The following is a 25469-nucleotide window of genomic DNA, read 5'->3' as shown; positions in this document are numbered from 1 at the left end:
AAGTTTAGTAATAGTTTAGTGACTTAGATGCAGTTTACCCAAAGATTAATCGGATAGCTCTGCAGTAGGCTGAGCCTTACAAAAAGAAATACAGGTTAGAAGACCTAAGCAGACGATATGCGATTAAGAAAATGTCAATATTATCCGTCCACCTTTCGCGCCTCACCCGCCATCACTTCCCCTTCTCTTCCCTTCTCTTTCCTTCCTCTCGCCCTTATTACCATGCCTGCGCTCCTTCCCGCCGCAATCTTCGTCTCTCCGTGGTTAAAAGATTCCCTTTCCGCTGCTTTTGCTCTTTTCCAGCAACCAATTCGAGTATGTATTGGTTCAGACATTTTATCGAACAGGTTCTCGTGTTGGAAAACTATTTGACTTTCTTATTGGAAAAGTTGCAGATGGGAATCGGAATGTGGAAGTTGGTGAGGAAAAGTATGATGTTATTGTGGTTGGAGGTGGACACGCAGGTTGTGAAGCTGCTCTTGCGTCTGCTCGGTTGGGGGCCAAAACGTTGCTTCTCACCCTAAACATTGATCGGATAGCATGGCAGGTTATCTTTCTTTTATCACTTTATTATTTTATTTCATTAAAGCTAAGAAATTGCAAACTATGGCGGATATGTTCGTTACTGGCGTAAGTTGGTTTTGTTACTTACAGCCTTGCAATCCTGCGGTGGGTGGACTTGCAAAATCACAACTTGTACATGAAGTGGATGCGCTTGGTGGTGAAATTGGAAAGGTTGCTGATAGGTAATATCCTCAAATTTCCAATGTTGGCATATTTGCTAATTGTGTTTGTTTGCTTTGGGACGCTAAAGCGTAAAACTAAAATGTGTGTGGGTTTAATAAACTTTTGTAAATTTATTAGTATTAGTATTTTTTAAAACAACAATGTTTTATTTTTTGTTACATTTGGTAGCCATCTGCTTACTTTGATTGAGTATGGCTTTGTTTTCCAGCAACAATTTGGGAAGAAAAAACAGGCAGAAGCAAAAAATTTCATTTGAGCTGTTGATTTCTAATTTATTTGCTTTAAGCCAAACATAATCTTATTTGCAATCAATTCATTTACATTTGGGATTTTGGTACTTTTAGGTGCTATCTACAAAAGCGTGTTCTTAATGTTTCAAGAGGTCCTGCTGTCCGGGCATTGCGTGCACAAACTGACAAACGGGAATATGCAATGCAAATGAAAAATGTGGTTGAGAGGCAAGTTTCTTTCTTTCCATTCCAATTTACATATCTGTTTGTAGCAATTAGCATCTATTTTCATTTTTTTATTAGAAGAATAGTTAATATGTTTTAGTAGAATCTTGATTTTGTAACAGCATTAACACTGTCTGGCCAACTGATTAATTTTCCTATCCATGATATTTCTAGCTTATAGTTAGGTGCCTATATTATGTAGCATTTGTGATTGAATTGTGATATTCAAAGGCAAATAGATAGACTTTTCAATTCTGATATAATAAAATCGATAAAGAAACATAAGGTCGCATGGAAAAGATAGAAAATCAGTAACTGTTTTATTTTCTTTTGCAACATCACAAAAGAATTGTTGCCTCAGAAGTTAAATAATAGTTATAGCCAAACATCCATCTAAACCCTTTAAGAGCAACTATTTATAGGGCTGATGATAACAAAAAAGTTGCAGATAAGAATGAAAATTGTGCAAATAATAGTTAGTTTAAAATGTAGCTTCTCCTTCTTTCAGTTTCAATAAAAGGGGAAATTGATTTCTGATGAGCAAGCATAAGAATTTAGAAAAACTTATTTTAGAGTGGTCAATAATATTCTGAAGAAAGTTAGGCTTTGATTTGTTATAACTTTTTTTTATCTTTGGTTGTACTGACCCTTCTTTTTTCTGAGAAAAATGTAAGCAACATATGCGTGCCCCATATTTTTCTGATGCATTTTTGTACTATAAAGAGAGTATGACTGAGCACTCATTGGTGGTGATCGTGTAGGTTTGTTAATAAAAGGCCTTCTCTTGATTTGCTTTTAGATTTGAATTCTTAAGAGAACATAGGAATCAAATAAGAAGAAAAGATTCCAGTGCTACCCATTAGTCCTTGAGATCCATACCTGTGATTGGTTGTTTTAAAACTGCCACAGTAGCAATTATGTTGGAAAACTCTCTAAAAATGCTTCTCTTCCGTAACAAAAATATTAGATTTGTATATACATATGGAGCATTCCTAGTTCCACTAGGATCTGAGCAAATTCTCAGACCCCAACTAGACTAACTCAACCTAGAACAACTCAACATCCATAATTAAACCTAATTACAAAGGAACCCATAAACAAGTCCTAAAACTCAAATATTGCAATTTCCAATGAATCTAAATAAAAATCAAATGCTCAAAACAAAAGGAAAAGAATAAGGGATTTGTATGATGGAAATGTTTTAGCCCATCTTTTTATTTGTATTCTACCAGTCGAGTGTTAACATAATTATGTTTCAGTGATAATTCAATGCTGGATTAGACTGCTGTAATCCAAAACCTGCATCTGGTAAACTTCAAAATGGGTAGTTTATGTAAAAAACTCCAAAAAGTTGATTCTGTTAGTCTTTCCTTCTCCTTGGTTTATAGATTCATTTAGGAGCAATTGTTTTATCCATTCCTTCATGCATTTGATCAAACAATTGGGTTTTGGTTTCAGAAATAGTTTCATTGACATGCTGCAATGTAGTTCAAGTATCTGTTGTATCTTTGTTTGCAAATGCTCAAGTTTCGTATGTATTTCTGTTCGTCACTCTGTTAACCATTGTTTTACTATTATTAAGGGCCATTGACTCTGATACTAAATTGTTACACTTTGTTTGGGACTAATAGTTTAGCTCATCAAAGGGAAATGGAAACCTTTCAGCTCATTAAAAGGAGACTGAAACCTTGGGACTCATTAAAGAGAGAACCATTTATCTATAGGATTTTTTATAGAAATTTTGCTTCTGTTTTTTATTCCGTACGTCTCTTTAAAGAAGGACCAGTCTTATTACATATAGGAAACCTATTTTAGAAAAGAAACAAATCAACTAAAGTAAAAGCACAACAAAACCTAAGGAAAGAAATAAAATCGAAACCTAAACCTTAATTAGAGAATAAACATTAATAGCCTTTCCTAACATAGATTTGGCCCATAACACCTACTTTGTGCTAGTTAGCTGGTCTTATAATAATGTGCTTATGACTATATTCATGGAAGAATGCTTTGTTTCTGTTCTTTTTGCTAATCGATGAGTTGGCCTTTTGTTTTCAGTACTCCAAATCTCTCAATTAGAGAGGCAATGGTGACAGATATTTTGCTTGGAAAGAATGACAATGTTGAAGGTGTTTGCACATTTTTTGGTATGAACTTCTACGCCCCTGCTGTTATACTGACAACTGGAACTTTTATGAGTGGTAAAATATGGGTTGGTAGAACCTCTATGCCTGCTGGAAGAGCTGGTGAGTCTGCATCACATGGTCTGACTGAGAACTTGCAGCGTCTTGGATTTGAATCTGATCGGTTAAAAACTGGAACCCCAGCACGGGTGGACTGTCGTACTGTTGATTTTTCTGTTTTGGAGCCTCAGCTTGGAGATGAAGAGGTCCTTCCATTTAATCTCATATGTAGGTTCAGTGGATTAATCTTGTAAAATTTAAGATATTAAATCCTGCTTCAAAAATTGCCACCTGGTAACAGCGTGCATAGATTAAATATCTTTGGGTCATAAAGTAATCTTCTTATATTTAACATCGTGAGAGAGGCAAAGTTTCTAGTTTCACCACAGTAAGAACTTCATTATTTCAATTACACGTAGACCGATAGGTTACAGGAGCAGAAAAATTCTGGTTGATGTCCTTCTTTTTTCTTGATTATAGAAACTACCTGTTAACAACATAAGATTTCATGATAAAATGCTGTTAGCTTGCAGGCTGCTTAAAACTTATTCTATCTTTCCCTACTAATAAGTTACTGATATTATTCTGGTAAACAAAAAGGAAAAAAATTACTCCCTGTTCCACTAAAAAAGTCACTGTTGACATATTTGGGGTCAAACTTTTTAAACTTTGGCCTCAACTATTTTAAATATTTTAATTAATTAATTTAAAAAAATGTTTAAAAATTACTTCAAAATGTTCAAAAATTTTATAATATATATTTCAAAAAGATTTCCACAATAAAATTTAAAGAGCAAGAAGTAAAAGTTAAAAAATTTTGATCATTAAAAGTCAAAATGTTACAAATTTAGTGGGTTATAAGGAGTACTGTTATTTGTTGTTCTTATAATAGTCTTTGAAAAATTTTCAGGTCAGCTGGTTTAGTTTCGATCCTGATTTCCACATTGAAAAGGAGCAAATGTGTTGTTATCTGACACGGACTACTAAGAGTACCCACCAGCTTATTAAAAATAACTTGCATGAAACTCCTACCTATGGAGGATGGGTTGAAGCAAAGGGGCCTAGATACTGCCCTTCCATTGAAGATAAGGTAACTTTATATTGTTTGAATTATACTTTTATTGGCTGAATTAGCATTGAAATGTCATGTTAAGCACTGTAGTGTTATATCTACTTATGGTGGCGTTTCACTTATCCCTAGTTGAAGTCTTCCCTTTTTGTTTCATTTTTACATGCATTCCCAGGTTCCACATGATATCTTAAATTTTTAAAGAGCTATATTTTGACTTGTGTTAATTATGCTGTAAGATTGTAAACTTTCGTGTACTTCAGTTTGAAGCTAGCTAATGGCAAGAATTTTAAGCTGTTTCTGTTCATATATATATGTGTATATATACGCTCGGTTATATATCAACACCTAGAGGAGATTCTTGCTATCTCACGAGACTTTTATTTGTAGACTATGTACACATCTGCAAGTTTAACTCTGGCTCTATTCAAATTGTTTTTTTTTCTTTTTAATTTTTTATAAGTTAGCTATCCATTATCTTACATAAAGTGTCAGCATATTTTATTTTAATTTGTTTACCAGTGATCATCAAGTGTGAAAGAGAAATGCTGCTGATTAGTTTATGCTATTGCTGGGTACTGTGTCAATCCATGGTTTTGGACTTTTATTAACTTAACTAGTTTCATACAGATGTGAGACGTATCATAGAAATATGGAATTAAGAGCAATATTCATCAAGCTATTTTCTACATACATGGATGAATCTTTTTATACCTTTTCAAAGGATTTATGTTCTTATTACAGTTTAAGCCTGTAAAGATGCGACTGCATTGTTGGTTCAACCTAACTTGCTGATAGTTTTTTTTTTTTCTGCCTTAAAGAAAATGAGCCCTCTCTGTTTTAGCATTTCAATTAGAATTTTCCAGATAATGTAATTTAGTTTCTTTTTGTTACAATTTTTCACATGGTTTGTTTAGGCTATACTTATTTCACATTGGTTTCTTTAGATTGTGAGATTTCAAGACAAAGAGTCTCATCAGATTTTTCTTGAACCAGAGGGTCGGACTGTGCCTGAGCTCTATGTGCAGGTAATGTTTTTTTGTCTCCTTTATGGGATTGAGAAACCATGGCCATCAATTAGATTTTGGAGCTTTAAACTTGCCTTCTAATGAATAGCTTAAGAACTACTAGTTTGTTGTATAGGCGAGTAACCCTATGGATTATTACTCATGTCTTGACTTTTATGACTTTTCAATTTAGATGCCTTGAAATTCTTAAGCACAAAATGAAAAAAAGAAGAAGAAAAGAAGAAAAATGCTCGACTATGCCTTTTGATGTGTTGATACTGTTTTCTCCAATTACATATGAAGTTGCCATTTATATGTTTTTGTCCTAGGAAATTTCTGTCTTTCATTCTACATTGCCTTTCAAATTAGTATGAAACTTTGATTAAATCTTACTCTTTGAAAAACTTTTCTTCTTAAGTTCAATGGGAGTCATGCAACTACAATATGCATTGTAGCTATGTTGGGCATCCTATTAAGGGTATCCTAGGAAATTCTTATGTTTATTCTGCATTGCTTTCAAAATATTTGGAAATGTTGATTGAAACCTTTCTCTTTGAAAAATTTCTTTTTAATGAGGTTCTGAAATTAGTTTGATTCATGTAACGGGAATCCTATATTGGGTTGTCCTATGAATGTTTTATTTTCTGGTTCTTTTTCTTTTGTAGTTGTTCTGTTCATTGTTTAAACATGCTGAATTTGTGCTGGTTTGTCCATTTATCTTATTAAGAGTCATGTGTTGCTGTTTAGTGTTGGAATTCCTTAAATTAAGCAGATTTTCTACCTTAGTTCTAGGAATTTCCTTGTACTATTAGCCATAATCAAATTACTAATTTTTAGGGATAGGCTAATTTCTAGAGATTATTTCCTTTTTATTTTTCCTGTTATTCTTTAAAAGGCTGTAGTCAGATTAGAAGAAATAAGAATAATTCTTCTTCCTAAATTTGTACATGGTATCAGAGCATCAGGAATTCAGTAGATCCTGCTCTTTCTTCTCTTTTCTTGTTCTGTTTTCTCTGTTAGAAACCCTACTCCCATGGGTGACACCGAAAATTCCTATGAGACTCTTCATAAACTTCGGCTAACCAAAACTCAACTTGAGGCTCTTCATAAACTACTCGGGACTCCTACAGCCAGTGGGTCACTAGCTATTCACGGTACTGCTTTAAATACTACACATGAACCTATCACAACTTCCTGGATACTAGACTCAGGTGCATCCGACCACATGACAGGTAATCTAAGTTTGTTTCACACCTATTTACCTTGTCATGATCACTCTCGGATTTGCATAGCTGATGGATCTTACTCGCTGGTGGCTGGAATGGGGACAGTTAGACTTACTGAAAATTTTTTCCTTGATAAAGTTTTACATGTTCCAAATCTTTCCTATAATTTACTCTCAATTAGCAAGCTTACCAAGGATGAAAAAGTACTTGTTGAATTTTCTGCTTTAGGTTGTGTGGTTCAGGAACAAGAATCGGGGAAGATGATTGGCACTGCTAAAGTTGATGATGGCTTATATGTTTGGAACAAAAACAGTTCACAAGAAGGGATGGCCTTATCTACATCAAAAGAAGATTCTATCATGCTATGGCACCGTAGACTAGGACACCCAAATTTCATGTACTTGAAGAAATTGTTTCCTCTACTATTTCTAAATAAGAAAATAAGTTCATTGAACTGTGAAGTTTGCCAACTGTCTAAACACACTCGTGTCCCTTATCCTTTGAAACCTTATGTTCAATCTCAACCTTTCTCTTTAATCCACAGTGATCTATGGGGAGCCAGTCGAGTAAAAAACATCACAGGGCTAGGTGGTTCATAACTTTCATTGATGACCACACTAGAGTTTGTTGGATCTATCTCCTTAAAGAAAAATCCGAAGTCTCTAGAGTCTTCAAAAATTTTCATTCAATGATTCGAACCCAGTTCAATTCAAATATTCACACCCTTAGAACTGATAATGGGAGAGAGTACTTTAATTCTATCCTAAGTCCTTATCTTTCTGAGCAAGGAATCATACATCAAAATTCTTGTCCTGACACCCCTCAACAAAACGGGGTTTCCGAGAGGAAAAATAGACACCTTGTAGCCGTGGCCCGTGCTCTTATGTTTACTATGGGTGTACCAAAGTATTTATGGGGAGAAGCTGTCCTCACTGCTTGTTATCTTATAAACCGACTCCCATCTAAGGTATTAAACTTTCAAACACCTTTACATACTCTTTAAAAAAGTTTTCCCTTGTTTCGTGTTCCTAATCTCCCAACCAAAACATTTGGTTGCAAAGCATTTGTCCACAACCATCAACCTAACCGATCTAAACTTGATCCTAGAGCCCACACATGTGTCTTTATTGGTTACTCATCTACACAAAAAGGGTACAAGTGTTACTCTCCAACCTTACACCGGATGTTTGTGTCCCTTGATGTTACTTTCTTTGAAAATGAGCCATATTTTTCAGCCTCTCATCTTCAGGGGGAGATACTTAGTGAAGATGAGACCTTGAGCAATTTTCTCATTATACCTCAAGGCTCTATCAGGCCTACCACCACTACAAAACCTGCTGAAAATCCTACAGCCACTGTTATTCCTGTTTTGGAACCTGTTTTTCCTGTTTTGGAACCTGTTGTTCCTATCTCCACTGTTCAGCAACAAGAAACAAGGGTGATTAACCATACTAATGAAGAAAAACAGTCTACTCATTCTGAAAAACAACAAAAAAAAACTCAGGGGCTTCGTGTATACTCTCGGAGACATCAGCTGCCTGAGACAGAAACAGCAGTGCTAATGCCATCTTTACCCGAGGACTGTCTTGAGGAAGAAGTTTCACCTCCTTCATCTTCCATCTATCTTCCAATTGCAGTAAGAAAGGGCATTAGGAGCTGCACTCAACATCCCATTTCTCGGTTTGTATCCTATGGAAACTTGTCTAAATCCTACAATGCCTTTGTTTCTAATGTTGACTCTATAGAAACTCCAAAAAACATAGAAGAGGCTCTTAAGTCAACCAAATGGAGGCAAGCTGTGTTGGAAGAAATAAAGGCTCTTAAAGACAATGGAACTTGGGAAATATCTAAACTACCTACTGGGAAGAAGACCGTGGGTTGTAAGTGGATTTTCACCACAAAATTTAAACCAGATGGGAGCATTGATCGATACAAGGCTAGACTTGTGGCCAGGGGTTTCACTCAAACATATGGGTTGGACTATGAGGAAACCTTTGCACCGGTGGCCAAATTGAATACTATTTGAGTGCTTCTCTCAATTGCTGTCAACTTAGAATGGCCTTTGATCCAATTGGATGTAAAGAACGCTTTTCTCAATGGAGAATTAAACGAAGAAGTCTACATGGATTTTCCGCTTGGATTCGAAGGAAGCAAGGGCCAAGTATGCAAGTTGAAGAAGTCCTTGTATGGACTAAAGCAATCCCCTAGGGCTTGGTTTAATCGTTTTGCCAAAGCCATGACTAGTAGACATTATAGTCAAGGTCAAGCTGATCACACCTTATTCTACAAACACTCGGATAATGGGAAATGCTGTATTCTCATTGTCTATGTAGATGACATAATATTAACAGGGGATGATTCTATTGAAATTGAAAGACTAAAAGAGTTCTTAAGTCTTGAGTTTCAACTTAAAGACTCGGGGAATCTTTGATATTTTCTAGGAATGGAGATAGCAAGGTCAAATGCAGGTATTTCAATCTCTCAAAGAAAGTATGTTCTTGATCTACTTTTTGAAGTTGGACTGTTGGGTTGCAAACTAGCCGAGACTCCTATGGAACCCAACCTTAAATTAGGAACTGATAAGGATGGAGAAGAGGTAGACAGGAGGAGATATCAACGGTTAGTGGGAAAACTTATCTATCTTTCTCACACTCGTCCGGACATAGCTTTTGGAGTAAGTGTCATAAGTCAATTTATGCATGCTCCTAGGGAGAAACATTTGGAAGCTGCCTACAGGATATTGAGATACTTAAAAGGGACTCCTGGTAAGGGGTTGCATTTCAAGAAAGATGTAAATCGAAGCATAGAAGTCTACACTGATGCAGACTGGGCAGGGGCAGTTAATGACAGGCGCTCCACAAGCGGTTACTGCAGCTATGTTTGGGGTAATCTCGTGACCTGGAGGAGTAAAAAGCAATCTGTTGTGGCACGCAGCAGTGCTGAATCTGAATATCGAGCTTTGTCCCACGGTATATGTGAAGGAATGTGGTTACAACGGCTAATGGGAGAACTAAAATTATCCTATACAAAACCTATAACATTAAACTGTGACAACCAGGCAGCAGTTAGCATAGCTCATAACCCTGTACACCATGACCGTACCAAGCATGTGGAAATTGATCGCCACTTTATTACGGAGAAAATTAACAAAGGGGAAGTTTGTGTTTCATATCTACCTACAAGACAACAAGTAGCAGACGTGTTAACCATAAGCTTGAGCAGAAAAATGTTCGAAGAAATTATGGGCAAGCTGGGTTTGATTAACATCTACACTCCAGCTTGAGGGGGAGTGTTGGAATTCCTTAAATTAGGCAGATTTTCTACCTTAGTTCTAGGAATTTCCTTGTACTATTAGCCATAATCAAATTACTAATTTTTAGGGATAGGCTAATTTCTAGAGATTATTTCCTTTTTATTTTTCCTGTTATTCTTTAAAAGGCTGTAGTCAGATTAGAAGAAATAAGAATAATTCTTCTTCCTAAATTTGTACATTTAGTATGTGTTTATACTTTATAGGGTTAATTCTGTTGCATCTTGTGTTTAACATAAATAGTTGATTGTTTGATCAACTTGACAGGGGTTCTCAACTGGTCTACCAGAAAGACTACAGTTACCACTATTGAGAACTTTGCCTGGACTTGAGAATTGTTCAATGTTAAGACCTGCATATGCTGTTGAATACGATTATTTACCAGCTCATCAGTGCTCTAGGTCTCTTATGACAAAGAAAATTGACGGTTTATTCTTCTCTGGTCAAATAAACGGAACTACTGGCTATGAAGAAGCTGCTGCACAGGTTTACATATTGTTTCCAACCTTCTTCTGTACATTATGGCGCCTTTGCAAATTCATTTCTTTTATTGAACTTTTTCATGTATTAAGTATCAACAAATTCTTGTGGTTCTTTCTATTATTTTTGTTATTTATTTATTTATTTTTAAACAGGGCATCATTTCTGGTATCAATGCTGCTAGACATTCAGATGGGAAGCCCCTTATTGTTCTTGAGAGGGAAAGCAGTTATATAGGGACATTGATTGATGATCTGGTTACTAAGGATCTTCGAGAGCCATACCGAATGTTAACAAGGTAAGCAACTCCAGATTCATGCTGTCATGATAATTTTCTACACTTATCATACTATTCCTTTTGGCTGTTTGATCTGGTTTTTGAAAATAGGGTGATTACACATTCTTCTCATATGCGGTTTAAGTCCAGAGAATTAAATTATTTATTCTTGGAAATGATCATGAATATGAGGATGCTTTCAAATTTTATAAAATTTAATTTGTGAAGGATTTAATAGAGCAATTATACTTTATTATTATTTCATGCTTTTTTTAAATAGGAATTAGAAAATTTCACAGCTTTATTTTTGGGAAAATATTCGGTACACTGCTAGTGGAATTTTTAGATTCCACAAGCAAGGTTAGGGGATTGACAAGTGTTTAAGGGGTATAGTAAAATATTAAAAAAAATAGATATTTAAAAAAAAAAAAAGAGACACTTCAATTTTTTAAAGCTGCTTGTGTAATAAAAAAATTACACTGCCAGTATACCAAATACTCGCCCTTTACTTTTTGGTCCTCTTATTTGTTCTTTTTACTTTTTCTCTCTCCATTTACTTTTTTTTTTCTTCCTACTCCTTAACTCTGTTTCCCTTTCTTCTTTCGACTTCTTTTCCCTCACATACATGGTGTGTTTTCCATCTATTTAAATCAAATAATTTCCTTCTCTCTCTGAACTCTCAATTCTCTTTCTATCTCTAGTTCTTAAGTCCCAACTTGCAGCCACCTCAATTTCCAATATCCTGTTTTGGGCTGCCTTCTGGACCATCACTCGCCATCACGACTGCTGCTCACCGGTGTTGGTTTGAGCCCAAATGCGTTCACTTCTTCCTTTTTACTTGAACTTGATTTCTAAATAGAATCTCTGGCTTATCCTAGATCTAACATCCTAGTCCACAACTCCTTTTCTCCACAAGCTTTACCTCTGCTGTGGAGGGAAAACTTAGGGCCTTTTTTTTAATTATAAGTGGGACATTTCATGGAGCTAATAATTATATGGTTTAAATTTTGAGGTAATTTAAAAATATTTAATTATTATTTTTGGTGGAAGAAGAGTATAAGGCTACTTAAATCAAAACTTGAATAAAACTTATTAGCCGCCTAGTAAAGTTTTGAGAAACTAATCTATCTATAATTTATATAAAAACGGGTTTGGAAAAACTTTTGAACTGACCAATATAACCTTTTTTTGGTTCATTATATTACTGGATTTACTGTTTTAATTTTTTTATTTATCATATTTATATATAAGAATCTTTTTTAAAGATTTATAAATAAGAATTCTAATTCTATTAAAAGACTTCTATTAAGTGAATTTATATAATAGTTAATAAAAAATTATTTTTATATTAAATTAAATTTAGATTATTATGTTTTACATAAACCAAAAAAGGAAAAAAAACAGGGAGAAAATATATTACTTTAGTTTTAAACAGAAATTGACCATAATATAAATATAATATTTAGATTAGAATATTAAAATATATTACTCTCTTGATTGGCCTAGTAGCTAAAGGCTGTTCACTTATAGAATTCACCCGGATTCGAACCTCCTGGGGAGCAGTGGTAGCCCTTTATATGGGTCAGCTCCCTTTGGATGTAGTGTGGGTATGTTCATACCGTGTGTGCATGAGTACTTCATATTTCATAAATAGTAAATTTTTTTAATCTAATCTAAATATATTATATTTATATTATGGTCAAGTTTTTTACTATTAAGAAAAGGGAAAAAAAATACATATTGAATATTGAAGAGTTTGATTTACAATATATCCATTTTAATAGTTTGTACAAATGCTTTAATAATATTATAATTTTTTTATTAGCACTATATTTGAATTATCAAAATAATTGATATATGTTAAATATGTTTATTAGTTTTTTTGGATGGTGTTTCTTTGTATTAATGACATGAAAGAACATGAAAGAAAACTATGTTGTACCTTTAATATGGTTAAAATGCTTTAAATATGGTTTGAAATTTTATTATTATAATTTTTTAAATGTTAAATAAGCTAATGGGTTTTAACTATATTCAACAATTCAAATAACGAACATTACTTTATTCTAATTACAGTAATTAAAAATATATTATTAAAAAAAATTAACTAAAAAAGTTCAATGCATAAAATCACGTGCAAGGCATGTGATATTGAAATCTAATACCATTAAAAGCTGTTCAAACTGGATTCTATACTATGGTTCAGTTTAATTTTTTGGTTTCCTCAGTTTTTATGCACAGCCCTGAAATGATATACACATGGAACTGCTTTGCAAATCTTGGATAGAGAATAAATTCTGTCTATATGGTATTTGTTTGGCATGATTATTCTTAAAAGGACACTTGTGTTTATGAAGTTCCACTTTAATTTATAAGTTATGTTTTTTGAAGTTGTATCATCGATTTTTTTCTCTTCTAGAAGACTTGATTGTCGGGGTTTTTAGCATCATACTGAATAAATAATCTCGTTTATTTGTGTCTCTTCTTTTCCTCTTTCTAGCCGTTCAGAACATCGATTACTTCTTCGCTCTGATAATGCGGATAGTCGTCTCACACCTTTGGGGCGTGAAATTGGGTTGATAGATGATAGACGCTGGAAAATATACCAAGACAAACAAGCAAGGATTTCAGACGAAAAGAAGCGATTGAAAACTGTCAGGATTTCAGGTTTGTATTCTTTCTTTTGTTCCCCTCCATGAAGCTTTCAGCTTGCAAATTATACATCTTATATCAGGAGCCATTTTCTTTTTATAGTTTGGAAGAAGACTAATAACTAATGCAGTTGGATAAAGGGGAATCTCTCTTATACATGGGGAGTATTAGTTTTTCTGTGGTGTTCAGTTTGCTTGCTGTATGAGAGACTGATTGATCTTATATATTTATGGATCATCATTATTCTTTCTGTTACTTTGCTTTTTTGATTTAAATATTTATTGTTTGATTAGTTTTCCAGGACACTGTTGGCCCTTTAATTTTTTCGATATGCATGATAAGACTTATTAGTACAAATCTATGAGAGTGAGGTCATAATATCTTGTGTGTATGTGAGATTTCTGTGCCCTTGAGAATAATTTAACCAGAGCCAAATTGAAGAGAGCTGCCATTATAGTACACTGATATTGTTCCTAAACAATAATAGATTGCAAATATGGTTGCAAATTTCATGGCTGTTGTCAGTGGCCTCAATTTCTAGTATGCTTGATCATTGAATTCTTTGCATCAAATTTCATCATTCATCTGAAACTTGTTATAATCCTTCTTAGTATTTATAATAAACAATAATAGAAGTTTGTGATTTGTTGGAATTTAAAAATGGCTGCATTTTGTGATTGCTTTCCAGGAGGAGACTTGGCTGCTGATGTTTCTCACTTCTCTGGTCAACCTGTGAAGGAATCTTCAACGCTAGAGAGTCTTCTAAAGAAACCACACATAGAATATAAACTTCTTGATAAGCATGGTTTTGGGAACAAAATGTTATCAAGAACAGAGAAGGAATGTGTTGAAATCGATATAAAATATGAAGGCTTCATTATTCGCCAACAAAACCAACTCCAACAGGTATGAATTTAGAGTTGCATGGTGAAACATCATTCTATGCCACCATACATCTCCATGTATCTGCTTCTTTCTACACTCCTTGGCATCAGTATATAGTGAGGGAATTATTTATCATCTCTGATTTGTTTATTTTCTTTGTCAAATCCAACACTTTTTGTTGAAGATGATCCATCAACAGCATAGACGACTTCCCGAGGACTTGGATTACTATGCAATGACAACTTTGTCTCTTGAAGCACGCGAAAAGCTCTCCAAGGTCTGTAGCACCAAAAATTGGATTTGAAATATATTTTAAAGCATGCTACAAAAGGAGTGAAAATCATTTCCTTTTGGGGATCATGTTTAGGCATTCATCCAGTTGACAGTAACTCAGCAAGTGATTAATGCATGGTTGTCTCTCTGTCTGTGTGCTTTGAGATATTTGCTTTTCCAGTTTTACCAGAATGCATTGAATACAGAATCTTGAATCGAATTTACTAGACTTTCAGCTTAATGCATTTATTCATGGAAGAAGTTCACAATAGAGGGAATTTTCCTGGATAAATTGTTCAGATGTTTGTGAAGTTGGTTCTCATCAAATGAGGTTTGTACAATTGTAATTGAAATTTAATTCTAATCCCAACAGGTTAGGCCGCAAACTATTGGTCAAGCGAGCAGAGTAGGTGGGGTTAGTCCTGCAGACATCACTGCTCTTATGATTATACTTGAAACCAAACGAAGAAAAGCTCAAGAACTGAGAAGACACCAGATACGTGCTTCTGTCATGGTAGATACTGTTGAAAACTTGTCTGATACATTAACAGAGGCAGTTGGTAAGTAGCAGCAGAATGTAAGCCCGTCATCTAATTTGAACTTATGCATGTCTCATCATCAGTGCAATTTATGAAGAACAATTCACGAACACATATATGCGGATGAGATCTTGAGTCTTTAATAATTAGAACCTTGAGGAACAAGTACTTTGAAGATTTTTCCGGAGGCTGCAATCTCTCATAGCATCTGGACCAGGAATTTGAGGTTAGTTTTAGTTTGCTTATATTAATGATATTTGTATCTCGGAATATTCTTGTATCATTTATGCCATTTGTAATTAGCACAAATATTCAGGCTGTAACTACCATATTCGTCCTTGATTACTTTGTTGAAGCTCTTTGGAATTGGAGTTAACTTGCTGCATTGCTATTGATGAAGGTTCACCATGCTTCATTTTGTACATTTTAGCAGTTCAATATAAAATTTCCAAGTTTGAGAATGTTAAGCTGTCTTGGGTTGTTTCAAGTTAAAAATTGTCATTTTGTTCTTTTGTGCATTTGCAACCTCTATTGGCCCCAAGGGTTCTTAACTACTACTATTATTTTTATATAGGGAAACTTATGTTTGAGTAAGCTTACGTTTTGATTATAGAATTTTAAAAATATTACTATATAGTCACTTGCATTATTGATTTAAGCCCTTAATTCTTGTTATAAATTTTAGATCAAAATGTATATTTTCCTTTTATTTCGTTAGGCTCCGTTTTGTTTTAGAAAATATAGAAACATGTTTGGTTGAAAATTTTAAAATGATTTTTGAAAAATGAAAAATAAATTAGGTGAAAAATTAAAAAACATAAAAAATTATTTTCAATTTCACAGAATATTTTTGTAAAATTGAAAATGATGAATATAAGAGTTTTGGTAAATGGTGGCAAACCTTGAACTTGAAAGCCCGTCATATTTTCTTACTATCCCGATTATAACCAAAAAAGAATAGAATAATATGCATAATAAAAAATTGGCCCAGAAATTAGTTTTTTTTTTGTCAAAATAGTACTAAGCTTTAATTTTGTTGTTAATTTTGGTCGAAACTGTTGGCTTTGTTGAAGAACAGTCCTAGAACCAATCAAAAAGTTCATCGTCATCTTCCGTCTCTCTTCTCCAATCCTTTCTTGCACCACTTCGCTCCAGGCCAGTAGCATGCAAATGACACAAATTCTCCAATCCAAATCCGAACTCCTCCCTTTCAACCAAAACTTGACCGCTTCCATCTTCACACCAAGCTTTCTCCTGAACCCACTGCCACAGCCACAAGCATCCGTACTACAGCCCAACACGACCCAGATGATGATCCATAATAAACATCAAAAGTTGCGAAATACCAAACCCACTATTCAACTAGGGAAAACTGATGGTTCTCATGAGCCTTTGTCGGAACGGATGCGTCCTGGTATTGTTTTCAAAGTTCTATTGATCGTAGCAGAATCCTTTCCACTATTTTTTAGGGTCCTCCTGGCACTGGTAAGACTTCCATTGTTAACTCAGCTCAAGAACACTCTTTGTATCGATTTGTATCTTTTATCTGCTGTTACTTATGGGGTTAAAGATGTTAGGAAGCTAGGAAAACGATGGTTATGAATAATAAAAGGAGACGTTCATAGGTTTAGTAAATCAAAACAGGATTCTTTCTTGAAAGTGATTGAAAATGAAAGCATTGTGTTTATGGGTGAGAATCCTTCGTCATAGGTGCGAGAGTGATAAGAGCAAAAAGAAGGGAAAAAAGATTATATAAAATATGAATATTATTCCAATTCAATAATTTAATTATCCTTTTTCAATAATTTAATATACATCAACAATTTAATCTTAAATTTTAAAATTCACTTAAGATGAAAATATTGATAATAACATTAAATATTAAAAAAATATAAATAACATGATATCACTAATTCATACAATTCTTTCTTTAAGAAAAAAAAATATTTAATTTAATTTAATACTAAAATTTTAATTTTGAATTTTGAATTTAATTAGAAATAACTCACATTTTGGTTCTGAAACTTTTTTCAACAAAAATTGTCAAAAAATAACAAGTACCTATAGTTATTATTTAAGCCTAGAATTACAATTTATGAAAAGTTACAAGTATTTACATTACAGCCAATCAATGGTGCAAGTAACTAAAAGAATAGTATATTGAAATTATCGTCTCTTTTTGCGGTAACTCCGCTGCAGTTTCCATGACCAAATCATAAGGAACAATACGAGAGTGGATCCCATAGACAACCAGAAAACTACCAACCATCGTGGCATCGGCTTCGGGTATAAACCTGATGGGTAGGTTAACAATATCAAATTAAATGATTAAGGAAACCAACTCTTCATAAAATATTATATGGGGACTGCAACATACCATGTCCAAACTTGATGCATAGGAGAAGCTCGATGATGCAAATCGCGAGAGAAAGCCAACAAAATGCTCCTACCTTTTTCACTGGTTTACTGAAAGGGGAACAGGAATATTGTCAATATTCTGGCATTGTATGTACATGTCAGAAATAGAGAAAGAGAGAGAGAATGAGATAATACCGGTCTTGAAGGTATAAGTTGTACTCACGAATTGTTGGTATTGCTATTAGCCACCACAAAATCAACCTATAGACAATCACAGGGTTTCGAGGAGGAATCCAGAGACAAAACTTTAGAAAGAATGTATTAAGTTCTACTGTCAAGAAGACGATACAAAGGCTGAGAACTTGAATGAAACGCCATGGACCAAGCAAGGGGTGCCATTCATCTTTGTCCCACTGGGCTGGCGTAAATTGTCCCAATGTTCGTTTCACCTAACACCAATGACCAATCACCATTTCATGACTTGGAATTTTTAACAAACTCTTATCAAACCTGAAGAAACACAGTAAAGAAAGTAATTACAGGTCAAAAAACATACTTTGCCAATAATGTTAGGCTGGCGACTTATTCCAACCCACTCATAGGTTCTGCCGTCAAAGTACCTAACAGTATGCATTCCAGCCCAAATACCTACAAGAAAACCAAATAGGCTGAAGAATCATATTAAGGCTTTGTTACCACACCAGGAACTAACAACAAAATAAAATTATATACTCATGATAACACAACAGACTACGACTTTGAGATCACATGAATAGAATAGAAATGCAAAACTGTTATTCCCACTTAGGTTTCACATTTCATACAACTTAAGGAGTATGATCATATGTAGGGCTATAATAAGGGTTTTCAAATCCACATCTGTCATACAAATTAATTAGGCTGGGAACCTGAGAACTATTCTGTGTGAGAGGAATTATCAAAGCACAAAATATTATCCTTACCAAAAATTAATTTATTTTATCACAGTATAAAACTTGCTAGAAAACATTTGAATAATTGAAAATGGAACTTGGAAAAGACCATTTAGAAAACAATTTAACCAGCTAATAATATTGTTCAGTTGCTTCATCCCTTTCAGTCAATTCCATATGCTACAGCCTTAGGCACAACAGTGATCAAAGGAAAAAAGAACATATTGAAAACAAAGGGTAAATAAAATGGCAATGTGGGATCTTACCAAACCAATTACATGTAAAAATATCAAGAATAATGCTGTCCCACCAGCACTCATTAAAGTTGGGTAGCATGTGTCGGAAGGTAAGCTGCATATGGCATAATAATAGTCAGTTTATTGATGTAAGACAGACCACACATACAAGCATTAACTTGTCAATAGTAATACTTCTAAACGGGAAATGAGAACAATATGAAAAACTATAAGCATGTCCTGTAAAAATCTAACCTCCATAAACTCAAATCCAGTTGAGAGGACCCAGAGAAGTGGCTGATTGCGGATTAAAATGGCCTTGCCCCACCAACCTAAGATGTGGGCTAGAACAAATTCATCAAATAGAGTTTCCTATAAATTGTTTTTTTTTATATGAACAAAATTAGAATTGAGAAATAAAATACCACAGCCATTGCATCAAGAAAGACTAGCTCAAGTATGCATTAAAATAAATACCTAAAGAAAAAGAGGTAAAAGAAGGAGAATAAAGTAGAGCATTCAGGTTGTGCAAGAAGATCCATACATAAACATTCTTAAATCTGCTAGAGGGATTTTCAGGAATATAAATGCGACAATCAGCACCATAGGATCGTTCTGGAAGCTCTGCATGAAGAAGCAAATAATAATGAAGAAACTTTATTATAATTAATAACAGCAGAGCAAATATGAAACTAAATATATTTCAGGGCCAAAAGCAATACCAACACCAAGGTCAGGATGGAGAAACTTCATGAATTGCCTAGCATCATCACGTGTCTGGAAATGAAATTCAGAGCAACCATCACTAATCATTTATTCAACTTCAGATGACAGCATGCATGTCTGCATGTATATGCACAGACAGAAACATTCCAGAACAACACCAAGTTCTGACCCCTTACAGACACACACACACACACACGTTTCACTTTTTCTCATATGTATGTGTGCTGTATAGAGAGTATTTGATGTTTGTAAGTAGTGCATCTCAGCTCCTATTTGCAAGGCTGAGCAACTTTTGATAATTGACAACATGTTAACATTACCAAATCTTTAAATTGTGAAGGGGCAGGGCTTTATGCTAACAAATACAATTAGCCGGGTTTCCTATGTGATCAATTAAGATTCCAGGTATAGTACATAATGTCGACCAACAAAAAAAAAAAAAAAGGCTACAATAGACAAATGCAAGTATGTACACATGATGTACAAAAATAAATAAACTAAGCAATGGACAATAGTACAATATACATAAAGAAAATAAATAAATAAATAAAAGCTGCACTGGGAAGCTAACCTGAAAAAGCAAAAAAGTGAGTGCAACAAGGTAAACAACAGCCATTCCATGAACTAAACGCCAAACTGCAGGATGTGGCCGAATAAGGACCCTGCAAAGAAGTTTGACTTTCTTCAAGTGCCCAGAGCAATAACACTAGCAATCCATTAACCGTAGTAATAAGAAATGCAGCTGACTAGAACATAGCTTTGCAAATAAAAAAAGATTAAACTCCAGAGTCATCCATAAACAAATTTATAAAATTCCATCACCATCTTCTCCAGCCGACACAGTCATAAAAGCATTGCTTTCACATCATGAAAAGTATTTTTGACATAGGACAGATATACGAATACATATTTCAACTTTAAATCTCACACCCTGCCTCCCCTCACTCCTTTATAAGGTTCAACCTGTTTTGAAATGTAAAATGTTGAACAAATAAAGTCTCCCAGGAAATAAAATGTGAACATGTATACAAAAGCAAATAATGATGACAGAGAGGAGTTAGTTTTCTGGTCATCATAATATGGAGGCCACATAGATGATGCATTTCCTTTAAGACTAAGAGACTCCGATTGAGAATCATTGACAAATCTTGAAGGCAGAAATTTTCAGCTTTTATCGTGAAAGCCTCTGATATTGAAAGAGTATATTTTATCTATCTATTTATCTATATATACACACAACTGAAAGGAAAACTCAAAAGTCTGATTCTAAGAGGTTACAGAAGAGAATCGAGTCTGTAGCTTTCTACTTAATGAACCAGAAGAATTGTAAAATCAATCAATACAACATAAATTACTGTTTTTAGGAGTGAGGGGGATTTATACCTGCTACTAATAGTAAAGAATCCATGTAAAACAATTAAATAAGTGAAGCCACTTGGAAAATAAAATGTGAACATTATGCAAAAGCATAGGATGATAGAGGAGTTTGTTTTCCAGTCATCATAATAGAGACCACATAGACAATGCATTTCCTTTAAGCCTAAGAGAAACCATTGAAAGTCATTGATAGCTTTTTAGGAAATTTCTTAATGAACCAAAAGAAACATCAATCAATACCAACATTTTTTTTTTCTCTCATGCGAGGGGGATTTATACCTGCTACTAAATAGTAAAGAATCCCTGTAAAACAATTACATGAATGAAGTCCTACAGAAGAAATCAATCTAATAACTTACGTAGAAGGAGCCTGCAGCATGCAATAAGTAAGAAAAACTGCAATCATTGCCCATACACCCCTATAAAAAAGAGCACATGTGAGATACTTAAAACATGTCAGCAAGTAAAAAAGAAAAGACATAAAACACCATTAGATATAAATAGAAACCTTTTTACAGATGTGACAAGATCACCAGATTTGTTGCTCTCAGGATCAAGGGCTCCACTTGCCCAACTGTGAAACATATAAAGACCAAATAAATGAGTGCTAATATAAAAATTGAGACATAATTCACATTAAAAGAAATAAAGAAGTTTCTTCTTTAACAAATAAAGGAAAAAGATACATACTCAGGTTATTTATAGATTTCAGCCATGTATCTAGCAAACAGAACTTAAACAGCAACATGCAAAACTAAAGACATGGTGCTGGATGCAACTAGTAGAAGACAATGATAAGAAACTATCATTGTACTAAATTGATGAAACTGTATAATGACCAAGCTGCACTCAATAGATAATCCCAATTGTTTCCCTTAGATTACAATGACTTTAACAAGGTCAAAATGGAAAAAGAAAAACAACTATAGCTGAATAACATACAAGTTTCCGTGAGATTTTCTTAAAACTTTTAAAAATAATCAACACCGAAATGAAGTCATTGTAACAATAGTGTCCTTATTAAAATGCAGCTCCTTGCTCACAATACCAATTGTTTCCCTTTACAGTGACTTTAACAACGGCCAAACAGATAAAGAAAAACAACTATAGCTGAATAACATTAGTTCAGTTATAAAACTTCAAAAACATATATGTAAGTTTCCACAAGATTTTCTTAAAACTTTTGAAATAATCTACAACTCCATAGAGTCACTGTAGTCATAGTATCCTTTAAAACACCAAAGGAAGCATAATATTTTCCAATGTAATCTTGCCATCCTAAACATAGTACATGCAACGGAAACAAGTTCAAAAATTAAAAACCATAAGCAACCATATGGTTGATGGCACCCAAAAGATTGACAGCCATTCACAACAAAAATAAGCGCATAAATTCAAGCCAAGAACTACAAATTCTCGCAAAAAAAGAAGATTTTGTGTTATTGAAAGATAAGCTACCAACAATATAAAAGATGTCTAAAGCTAAAAAGGGGGAAAATGCAGAATTTTCAGTTGAGTTTATGCTAACAAGAAATATATATTAAGCAGGGCACTTACATTAGAAAGCATGCGCCAACAAATAAAAATGAAATAGTACGAGGCTTGTATGCCCATGCAGTCCATGGATCTAACTCATCAATGGAACAAGATAGATCAGGATCTCCATTTTCCTGAACAAAATGATCCCTTCTCCTCAATCTCCTATGACCATCAGGTTCCATAGGCTCTGTGTTTCAGAAATACAACTTGCTTACCTGCAGAACAAAGTTATAAAACATCATTAGTAATATTTACTTAAGAACTTCTAAAAATGGCAAGCTTTCAATTAATAGTAAGAGAAAATCTAACATACATTACTGTATATAAATAAATTGGTGACAACAACTAAGGGCCAGTTCTGCATTGCTTTTCAAAAGCACTTCTGGCTCCAAAAGCACTTTTGGAAGAAAAGCTGTGCAGAACAAGCTGCTTTTGGCTGAAATTTTTAGCTTTTCAAAAGTGCTTTTCAAAAGCACTTCTGAAACGGAAAAGTTAAAATTTTTAGCTTTTCCTCTCCCAAAAGCACTTTAGTGCTTAATTACTTTTTCACTCCTTCAATAATAGAGTACTTCTCTTTTTTTTTCTTGATACTTAATTACAAATGTGTTAAAATCATTAATTAAAAATAAAAAAATATTTTTTAAAATACTAATTACAAATATTTAATAGTTATATTTAAATATTTAAAATATAGTTTATATACTCTAATTAAATTTTATAAATAATTAATATTTATTGCTTAAAAATATTAACAATAAATTATAATATATATTTTTTATATTCTTACTAAAATATAATAATATTAACTAATTTAAATATTATTTAAATGTATATTTGTTACTTGATAATAACATGTCTAAAATGGACATTTTATTTCTCAAAAGCACTTTTTGACAGCAATGCTAAACACTCAAATTTTAAACCAAATTTTTCAAAAGCACTTCTCAAAAGCACTTTTCCACAGCACTTCTCAAAAGCACTTTTCAAAAGCATTGCCAAACTAGCCCTAAAAGTACTAAGCCCAATGGAGGGCATTGATAACATATATGAATGTGAAATGCAATAAATTCATTCACCAGATCTAACATTAAAAGAACTTGTCTTATTAACCAACTTTAAATAAGGCAAAGCACAACCTTAATATAAGTGTTGAAGCATCTTCAACGCAAAGATTACATAAAACCCAAACTCACACCAATACAGTTGGTGTGGTGGCATAGTCAGTTTATTGTGTCATCTTAATTCTAGGTGATGATTTGGCCACTACGGAAGCTATAAGCATTGTAATGAAGCATTTAATTCGCAGTACTACCAAAGACAAGCCACTACCCTAGTGAAAGATGCGAAGGAATAACCCATAAAGGATGAAAGAAAACAAAAACCCTCCCCAGCTATGTTAATCACACTCAAGTGCAAGTGTCGGGTATGAGTATGTATCCTACATGAGCATTTTCAATATTTTTAAGTTTTTCTATATATTTGGAGGCTCCATAAAGGATCCTCTCTCCATGCCCATGCCCATATATGTATTGGAATGGATATTTCAAGAAAAATGAAAAAGTCAAAGGAACATAGCACCTTAAAGCTATGAGTCCATACAGCTTGCCCAAGAATTGAAACTCCCATTCAACACCGGTTCATATGATGTGACAATCCACTTTACTAAAGAGCAAGTGATATTCTACATGATAATCTATCAACCACATTAATTATTAAAACAGTTGCTTTATTATCTTTATCATATTCAAAGCTACCGGTCATTTCAACCATCAAAAAGCAAAAGATTTCATGACAAGATAAAAAGATCCGAACTTCAAGCTGCTTCTCAAAAACCTCCTTTTCAGAAGAGAATCTTTCCAAGGACCATCATAGTAGATTTTAGCAGCTAGAACATTAAGTACTTCTCACATTGAACTAAGAAATGAACATTTTAGATCGTTACATCAAAACCCATAATTGAGATATCAAGTTCAGCAAGTATTTAAACCTCTTTAAAACAGAATATTAGTAGGTATATAGGCATTATGACACTTGAGATTTATGCTTGCATTTTTACGTCTTAGAAAAACTTCAAATTCAAACAGAAAATAAACATATAAAAGGGAAGAGACAACAAATTCACCATGATATCTAGGCTTAAAACCTATGAAACACCGACACGGCTCTTCCCCTCTCGTACCGGTGTCGTACATACGCCCGATACGTACGGGACACGCCGAAATACGTCAAAGAAAAAAGAAGCTGGACACGATCCAGACACGGCTCCGGGCGGCGAGCAGATGAAGAAGAAAAAGGAGGAAGAAGAGTTGTGGCGGCAGAAAGAAAGCAGTGTGTCTAGGGTTGATTTTTTGGTTTATTAAACTCAGTTTTAGCTGATGAGCTTCGGGTGTATTTCTGAGTTCGGCCTTTGGTTTTTTAGAGGCTTATAATATATTCGAGTTATTTATTTAACTTAAAAAATATTTTAATTAATTAAGATTAAATTAACAAATGCTACTGTTATTTTAACATAAAAAAGAATATTTTTTTATTGTGGAGTTCTATCCTACTTGTATTCTCATTTTTTGAAAGTAATCCTATTATCCCTACTTTCATAGCTTAAAATTATTCTTAAGCCTGGAAGCCAAAGTAACACTATAGAAAAGGAAAAGAACATATGCAAATAAACCTCCTAAAGATTCCATCCCCACTTTCTCTTAACAAAACAAATGCAAATTCCTTTTTGATGCTGAAAAAAGAAGAAGTAAATAATCACTTATCACTCACTTCTCTATATTTGAAGGTCAATTCCGAAAAATAAGTTTCAATAACAAATAAGGCTCGTCTCTTAAACGAATCAGGCCTAAGGATAAGATTTTTTAGTTTAGGCCTAGCCTGAATCTACTTAATTTTTTTTCTGCTGTTGTTGTTTGGATATTGTATAACTTTTGTTTTATTATTTATTTTGCTATTATTTTAAAGACATTAGTTTGTTAAGTTTTAACTATAATTTATTTTAATATTTTTAGTGTATTTGTTATATTATTTTTTTAAAATTTATTTTTAAAGAAAAAAATAATACATATAGACTGAACTGAGCTTGGGTTTAGTATTTTTTATCTTGATCGGATTTGGACAAAATTTTAAACCTATTTTTCAGACCGGATTGAGCTCGAGCCTAAAAAAAGACCTAAAAATTCTGACCCGGCCTTGATCAAGTCT

The 25469-nt window shown here is 33.7% G+C and overlaps 2 protein-coding genes across 11 annotated transcripts; one reads left to right on the top strand and one right to left on the bottom strand.

Moving 5' to 3' along the window:
• Positions 1–92: 92 nt before the first annotated feature.
• Positions 93–15561, top strand: LOC107888494 (tRNA uridine 5-carboxymethylaminomethyl modification enzyme MnmG). Of its 9 annotated transcripts, none has more exons than XR_005901649.1 (15): positions 93–315; positions 390–547; positions 655–746; positions 1092–1205; positions 3258–3588; positions 4293–4472; positions 5399–5479; positions 10262–10480; positions 10630–10772; positions 13252–13418; positions 14092–14309; positions 14473–14565; positions 14935–15075; positions 15184–15326; positions 15457–15561. XR_005901649.1 is itself a non-coding variant. In XM_041077583.1 (14 exons), the coding sequence occupies exons 1-14, from the start codon at positions 132–134 to the stop codon at positions 15193–15195; spliced, it is 2127 nt and encodes a 708-aa protein (XP_040933517.1). In that variant the 5' UTR covers positions 93–131; the 3' UTR covers positions 15196–15561. The 9 variants fall into 9 exon arrangements, 4 of the variants coding, with proteins under 4 accessions (XP_040933517.1, XP_016668116.1, XP_016668115.1 ...); XR_005901648.1 differs by having other exon boundaries at positions 15417–15561; XR_005901647.1 differs by having other exon boundaries at positions 396–547; positions 14935–15326; positions 15417–15561.
• Positions 15562–17110: 1549 nt separating this feature from the next.
• Positions 17111–24683, bottom strand: LOC107888495 (CDP-diacylglycerol--serine O-phosphatidyltransferase 1). Of its 2 annotated transcripts, none has more exons than XM_041077584.1 (13): positions 24391–24683; positions 22287–22483; positions 21238–21303; positions 21089–21148; positions 19924–20014; positions 19349–19403; positions 19104–19250; positions 18882–18970; positions 18657–18741; positions 18015–18106; positions 17654–17907; positions 17478–17566; positions 17111–17394 (listed from the first exon to the last, which is right to left on the bottom strand). In XM_041077584.1, the coding sequence occupies exons 2-13, from the start codon at positions 22448–22450 to the stop codon at positions 17267–17269; spliced, it is 1320 nt and encodes a 439-aa protein (XP_040933518.1). In that variant the 5' UTR covers positions 22451–22483; positions 24391–24683; the 3' UTR covers positions 17111–17266. The 2 variants fall into 2 exon arrangements, with proteins under 2 accessions (XP_040933518.1, XP_016668117.1); XM_016812628.2 differs by having other exon boundaries at positions 18882–18998; positions 19171–19250; positions 24391–24682.
• Positions 24684–25469: the final 786 nt, after the last annotated feature.

Source organism: Gossypium hirsutum, chromosome A09 (genome assembly GCF_007990345.1).
Source record: "Gossypium hirsutum isolate 1008001.06 chromosome A09, Gossypium_hirsutum_v2.1, whole genome shotgun sequence".
NCBI lineage: Eukaryota > Viridiplantae > Streptophyta > Magnoliopsida > Malvales > Malvaceae > Gossypium > Gossypium hirsutum.
This window is presented reverse-complemented; position numbering and strand designations above follow the sequence as displayed.

Excerpts from the sequence above, each read along its gene's own strand:
- LOC107888495 (XM_041077584.1), bottom strand. The coding sequence starts at position 22,450 with ATGGAACCTGATGGTCATAGGAGATTGAGGAGAAGGGATCATTTTGTT. Across the intron at positions 20,015-21,088 it reads ATGCTGCAGGCTCCTTCTAC|GGTCCTTATTCGGCCACATC; the intron begins GTAAGTTATTAG and ends ACTTCTTTGCAG. Across the intron at positions 17,567-17,653 it reads AACTTATACCTTCAAGACCG|TAAACCAGTGAAAAAGGTAG; the intron begins GTATTATCTCAT and ends TTCCCCTTTCAG.
- LOC107888494 (XM_016812625.2), top strand. The coding sequence starts at position 132 with ATGTCAATATTATCCGTCCACCTTTCGCGCCTCACCCGCCATCACTTC. Across the intron at positions 316-389 it reads TTTTCCAGCAACCAATTCGA|TTGCAGATGGGAATCGGAAT; the intron begins GTATGTATTGGT and ends TTATTGGAAAAG. Across the intron at positions 1,206-3,257 it reads ATGAAAAATGTGGTTGAGAG|TACTCCAAATCTCTCAATTA; the intron begins GCAAGTTTCTTT and ends TTTTGTTTTCAG.